This window comes from Nematolebias whitei, chromosome 14 (genome assembly GCF_014905685.2).
Source record: "Nematolebias whitei isolate Nwh7 chromosome 14, NemWhi1, whole genome shotgun sequence".
Classification (NCBI taxonomy): Eukaryota; Metazoa; Chordata; class Actinopteri; order Cyprinodontiformes; family Rivulidae; genus Nematolebias; species Nematolebias whitei.
This window is the reverse complement of record NC_056511.1, coordinates 2,249,825-2,256,410: the sequence shown is the minus strand read 5'-3', so window position 1 is coordinate 2,256,410 and position 6,586 is coordinate 2,249,825. Positions and strand designations below refer to the sequence as shown.

Genomic DNA, 6,586 nt, shown 5'->3' with positions numbered 1-6,586 from the left:
GTCCAGAGGAGGGACGGTGGTTCGGACACGTCCAGAGGAGGGACAGTGGAACACTGGGTTGGGATTACTGGTGCAGCGTTAGAATGGTTCCATTCATACCTGAGCAACAGGAGTTTCTGTGTTAATTTTGCTAACACTATCTACTTCAGTGCCTCTTTCTTGCGGGGTCCCACAAGGCTGCATTCTTGGACCCCTTCTGTTCTCATTATCTCCTCCCCTTAGGGTCTACCCTGAGGAAACATGGTCTTTCCTTTCATTGTTATGCTGATGACTCTCAGATTTCTCTGCCGTTAACACCTAACAGTTCCTCCTCCATTCGCCCTTTGTTAAAATGTCTTGATGACATCAAGACTTGGATGGCTGCGAACTTTTTGAGTTTTAATGATCAGAAGACTGAGGTCATTGTGTTTAACCCTAGCTCTGCCACTGTCACTGATCCAGATAAAGCTGATAAATGAAAATGAGGTTGATAATTTCCATTTATCATGCGATTAATTGATTTATTGATTATCACGACCGGCCTAAAAACATATTAATTTAAGAAGTAATTTTCAACAGTTTTTCGCTGTTAGTGGACAAAAGCACGTTCTAAATTTACAATGCATTCTGGGTAATGTTAGACTTCTGTAAATAAAACAGAAATGCAGCTTACTGTAAAAAAAAAAACAAGCAGTCGGTTTAAAATGAAAAACTCTAAGGTTGTTTTTTAGTATAATTCTCGGTTTATTTAGCAGTTCTGTCTCCTGAAAGAACCGAGGATCAATAATTTAACTTTTATAAACGCCTCTCGGCTTCCTGGAGTTGAGCAGAGACTTCCTGTTCTCTCTGCCCCTCGTCGTATTTGGTTTGAGAGCGTCGGGTAAGAACCGGTCCGACCGGCTCTTATTTACTCTGTAAACATTCAAACGTCCAAAAAAAAAAATCCGTTCTGCCTTCAGAAAACACTCGGGACGAATTTCTGTTTGAATTTGAGGCGTGGGAATTCGTGTCATTCCTTAAAATCAGCAGGAGGCCCAAACATGGGGCGCGTCGACAGGATGTAGGATAAACATGAAGTGTCTGAATTCAACTTAAACTGGTTTTATTTGATCTGGACGCTAAAGATTTTGGAGCTCTATTTACTTGAATGTTAAAGAAAATGTCAGAAGATGATAATCACCTGATTGTTATAATTTTAAGATATTAAACTAGTGTTCATTTAAAAACAGATAAAATGCAACGAACTTCATGATGACGTTTATTTTCACCTGATTTTACCAAACTCACTGTAAAACAACTCCTTTCAGTCCCTTAAACAAAGTTTACCATTAAATGTGTTTTAATGAGAATATTTACAATCACAACTCGTTTGTAGCAAAATGTTTATTAAAAAATACATTTTAAAAAACTGAACGCAACGTTCAAATTAAAGACAGAAACTCCGTTAGGAGTCAGTTTTATTGTCTTAATAAAAACGTGAAGTTTGTCACTTCTGAATGTGGACAGGTTTCTGCCAACAGGGGGCTCAGGTGAGCCCGACCTGCGGCCCGCGGGCCAAGATGAACAAATAAAACGTTTAGACCTGAACGATGACGGGCGGAACAATTTATAGAACAATAAAGATCAGGACACTCGAGAAACAACGTTTCAGCCTCGGAGGAACAAACTCAGAACCAACGTTTCAAAAATGGGAACTTCTTAAACACGACAAAAACAAAAATCAAACTTCCTCATCTCAGTAAAACAGGTAAAAATAGTTTGTAATCAAAGTAAAGTAATACGTTTTATTATTTCTACTTAAAGACACTTATTTAAAACTGAAAAAACAAACATTAATCCTGTCTTCCAAAATGTTACGTTGAATATGTTCAAGTTAAATTTGCAGGCGACCATGAGCTCATCGTTCAGACGTAGTGAAGCTGTCGGTGCGTTTTATTGACGCGAAGCTTCACGGCGTTCCTGCCTGAAGCCAGAAGTCGTAAAAAGATGGCCGCCAGCCATAAAGCCCGCCCTTCTAGTTCTGTCATCAAAACATTCACAACAAGCGTTACACCAGCGTCCGTCTCTGAGGGGGTTGGACAGTGAATGTTTGTAGTTTTGGAGACAAGTGTTTTTTCTGGACTGGAACAGAGAATAAAGTAAATCTAAATGTTTTTAACCTAAACGTATTTAACCTAAACGTTTTTAGTGTGAGATATTCGAGACACAAGGAGGTGTTTGTTCTGGTCTGAGGCAGCGCACGTCTTGGATTTTGAAGGTGACCTTCACACGCCTACATGCAGCCACGCCCCAAAATGGAAGCCGACTTGTTTCTGGTCATCGGGCTCACAACGTGCACAGACGGTACTTCCTGTTCTCCGTGCTTGCGGCGGGGGACGAGAAATCTGTTGACCGAACGGTGCAGTTAAAGTAAATTTTGTGCAAAAAATAAACAAGACAGGATTCGGTAGAGCAGTTCCTCGCTACTTGGCGGTGTGTTTATCGAGGACTCACTCCATCACGGTTTTTCAAAGTAAGATTGGACATGACACAATCGGCTGATTGATGGATGAGCTACACGATCGGCATGGAATTTATATTTAAAATAAAACTATTTAGCACCTCTGTGCAGCCCACAGCTGCAGGAGAAGCTCCCTCCTGCAGCTGATCAGCTGATCTCCACTCTGCAGCAGAGAAGTGGGCGTGGCCGAGAACGCTGGCATGTGGCAGAGAGCAGTGACGTAGCCCAAAGCTTCCTAGTCAGAATTCCAACTTAAAGGGCTGTCCCAGTTAAAGTTTCTACACGGAAGCTGGAAATTGTGACGTCAGAGTTGGACGGCATGTCGGCATCGGTGCAGGGGCTGTAGATGTTTTTCCTTCAGCTGCTCGGCCTGCAGGGCTCGCCACACGAGGCAAACGACAAGAGATTTGGTTCATTCTTCCAGACAAAACCTGGGCTTGAACGTGCAGCCTCAGGGTTACACTAACCACCGAGCAACCACAGCTCTTTGGAGTTATACGAGTCAATATCTTACCTGTTGTAGATGGTTCTCTGAATGACCTCAGTCTGAAGAAACGGTGTGACGGATGAGCTGCTGGCTTGTCACAACACGGATCACTGCCGTCTTAAAGCAACTCCGAAGTCTCATCACGGTTTATGTGAACTTTATTTAGTAAAACTTTCGATGGGGTTCCATTAGCAAGCAGCAGCAGCTAGCTGTAGCGGTTCCTGCAGAAAGATTCTTATATTTTTACTGGAGTAACAGTTTCACGTGAACCTTAAGACAACGGAACAATTCCTGAAACTGAAGTTTGAAAATGTTCCGAGACAACAGACGAGCTAACGGCTAGTCAGAACGCAGCAAAGCTCAGTCTAACGGAGGTCCTTTAAAGAGCCATCTACACCAGGTAAGATATTAACTGTTCATCTTGTGCCACAGAACCCCACTTCAAAAGACTTGATTTTTTAAGTTATTTTAAAACTGAAGGTTTTAGCTTGTGATGGACTGGAGACTTGTCCAGGGTGTCCCTGTGATGGACTGGAGACTTGCCCAGGGTGTCCCTGTGATGGACTGGAGACCTGTCCAGGACGTCCATGGAGACATGTCCAGGGTGTCCCCCACCCCTTGCACGGTGGTAGCTGGACATGGACACTAGTGACCCCCGCAACCCCAAAAAGAAGAAGTGCAGATGATGGAGGTTTTCATGTTTTTGAGTTCTCAGCAGAAAAGATTAAATTTAAATCTTAGTATGAGTTCAGGGTGCTGAATAAAAACAGTGTAAGAGTCAGAACTCAGATCAGTTCAAATTGATCTAAAATATTCAGTTTGTGAAACTTCAAGAAGTATTCACTCCATGATCCATTTTTCTTCTGTACATTCTTCAGAATGATTCTCGTCCTGCAGTTTTCAGCTGTTTCAATAAATCACAAAACGTTCGGCTCCTTCACAACAGTCCTGCTGTGACTTTTGGTATTGATGCAACTTTAGCTTTTTGAAATATTTAGCCTTTTCTAAAATTTTGTCCTCATAGAAAATGAACTGAGCTCATTTTACCTCCTTCAGATCTTCAGATCTGTTTACAAGCTTTTACTGCTCCTTTCACATGTTGTTCTGCTTTAGCTGCTTTCAGCTGCTTCAGCTGCTTTCAGCTTCCTTCTGTTAATTTAAAACTATTTTTAGCTAATTTCAGCTGTTTTGTGCTCCTTTCACATGTTGTTCTGCTTCAGCTGCTTTCAGCTCCTTTCACATGTTCTGCTTCAGCTGCTTTCAGCTGCTTCAGCTGCTTTCAGCTTCCTTCTGTTAATTTAAACTATTTTTAGCTAATTTCAGCTGTTTTGTGCTCCTTTCAGATCATTTCTGCCAACTACAACATTTATGTGCTTCTTCTAACTTATTTCAGCAAATTTCAGCTATTTTTGTGTCGTTTATATTTAATTTATTTTATTTGCATTTTGTTTTTTTAATGATTGTTTATTGTTGTCTTCTGTGTTCTTTGTTTAAACCGGGTCTCTCTTGTAAAGAGTCCTTGAGGCTCAATGAGACTAACCTGCAGAAATAAAGGTTGAAAAAAATTATGCTCCCTTCAGCTTATTTCTGCAAGTCTCAGCTTTTTTGACTATTTCAGCTAATATTTAGCTTTTTAATGCTAACTTTAGCCTTTTCAGCTAAAGCCACATTGTTTGCACTCATTTCACAATTGTTCAGCATAATTCAGCAAAAATTTGCTCTCTCCACTTTCTTCTGGTAACTTAAGCTTTTTCTGATATTTTAGCTGTTTTGTTGTTGTTGTTGTTGTTGTTGTTGTTGTTTGCCTAGTTCTGCTTCTTTTAAGCCTAAGTGGCCAAACGTTCTTTGGGGTACGAGATGGGGCAGAGGCAGGGCAGCCGACCCGGGACCAGAATGCCACAAACTCGATCCCCAGCCATTCACACATGGACAAGATACCCAATCACCAAATGCTCCCCAGGCGCCCACACAGCTGCCCACTGCTCCACCTGGGTGCCATGGGTTAAATACAAGTTCGCCATTGGGAACATACAATGATGACAACATAGCACTTATTATATAAACTTATTTATGCTTATTTAACTTATTTATGTTCTTCAACTAATTTAGGCTTGTTCGTGTTTGAAACTTCAGCTGTTTCTCATCAAGTTCTTCTGTAATAAACATTCGCGCTGCATTTTCACAGGAAGCATCTTCTCTAGTTGTTCTAATATGGTGTGGGTCAAGAATGAATCCGCTGAACACCTGAACCTCATCAACCCCCTGAGCCCCGCAGAGGTTCCAAAAACCCGGAACTAGACCAGATTCTTTATTTTAATGAGGAGGAGTTTATTTATGTCGAGACTTGCGTGTTTTAAACAGGATGGAATCATAATACTGAGAGATTCAGCTGAGGAACTTGTTCGGTTTTAAACTCAACTGAGACAGCGACCATTTGTTCCTGTGGCTGCAGCAGGAGGCTCCTCCCTCTTTAAACACCTGCGGACAGGTGAGCCCTCAGGTGAGCCACAAACATCCAACAGGTGTTCTTACCGTTCAGGCACGTTTCATTATTCAGGTGAAAATCCCGCATCGTGCTGCTTTCCTCCGCAGAGGGAACAGGTCCACAGAAACACCCGAACCGGAAGCGGGTCTCTTTCTACCTCCGTCCACCGGAACCCGATCAGTTACTCAGTAAAAACCTCCATAAACCGTTCAGGGGCGGAGAGCAGCTGGACCTGCAGGACTGGGGTCGGGTCGGTCCCAGGAGTCCGACGCAGACTGTCCTAACCTCCGTTTATCTCTGCGGAACCGGGCTCGGCCGCGGCGGGGAAGGTAAACATCTGACCCGCCCATCATTGACCACGCCCACCAGGGCGGGCACGATGCCGCCAGGGCCGAAAGCGGAGAGCCAGGCGCCCGGGGCAGAAACCTGCTGGGGGGGGGGGGGGCACAGTGTCTTTTTCTGTTTTAAGCAATAGTTTTTTTTATGTTATTTTTTTATTTATATATTTTTTTAATTGTTCTATGAGAATGTTTTTAATTTTCCAAAATATAAAAATAATAATAATAACTTTAATCCATTATCTTTACCCGTTTATTCCATTTTGGGTCACGGGGGTCGCTGGTGCCCATGTCCATCAATCACTGTGCGAAGGGCGGGGGACACCCTGGACAGGTCTCCAGTCCATCACAGGGACACATAGAGACAAACGAGACAAACAACCATTCACTCTCTCTCTCACACCTAGGGACAATTTAGAGTTACCAATCAGTCTAACATGCATGTTTTTGGTCTGTGGGAGGAAACCGGAGCACCTGGAGAAAACCCACGCATGCACGGAGAGAACATGCAAACTCCACCCAGAAAGGCCCCTGGACCAGGGTTTGAACCAGGGACCTGCTCGCTGAGAGGCAGCAGCTCTACCAGTTGCACCACCGTGCTGCGCCAACAAAAGTATAAAATGTAAAAGAAAAACAGTGATAACATCAAAGATATGAAGTAAGAAAAACATCAGCTAATAATGCACGAAGCACGAACATGAGTCTGTGTGAGCAGATGAGCACGCATAAACACATCAACACGAAACAGATCAGCAGCAACACGAAACAGATCAGCAGCAACACGAAACAGATCAGCA

General features: G+C 42.9%; 1 protein-coding gene and 1 pseudogene across 1 annotated transcript in view; both read right to left on the bottom strand.

Moving 5' to 3' along the window:
• The window catches only part of nipal4 (NIPA like domain containing 4), a 15,373-nt gene extending 9,823 nt beyond the window's left edge, over positions 1–5,550 (bottom strand). The window contains exon 1 of the mRNA XM_037687759.1: positions 5,499–5,550. Within this exon, the coding sequence (XP_037543687.1) occupies positions 5,499–5,538 (40 nt within the window). The 5' untranslated portion in view covers positions 5,539–5,550. The remainder of the gene's footprint in view (positions 1–5,498) is intronic.
• The window catches only part of LOC119420771, a 261,041-nt pseudogene that overhangs the window by 218,299 nt on the left and 36,156 nt on the right, over positions 1–6,586 (bottom strand).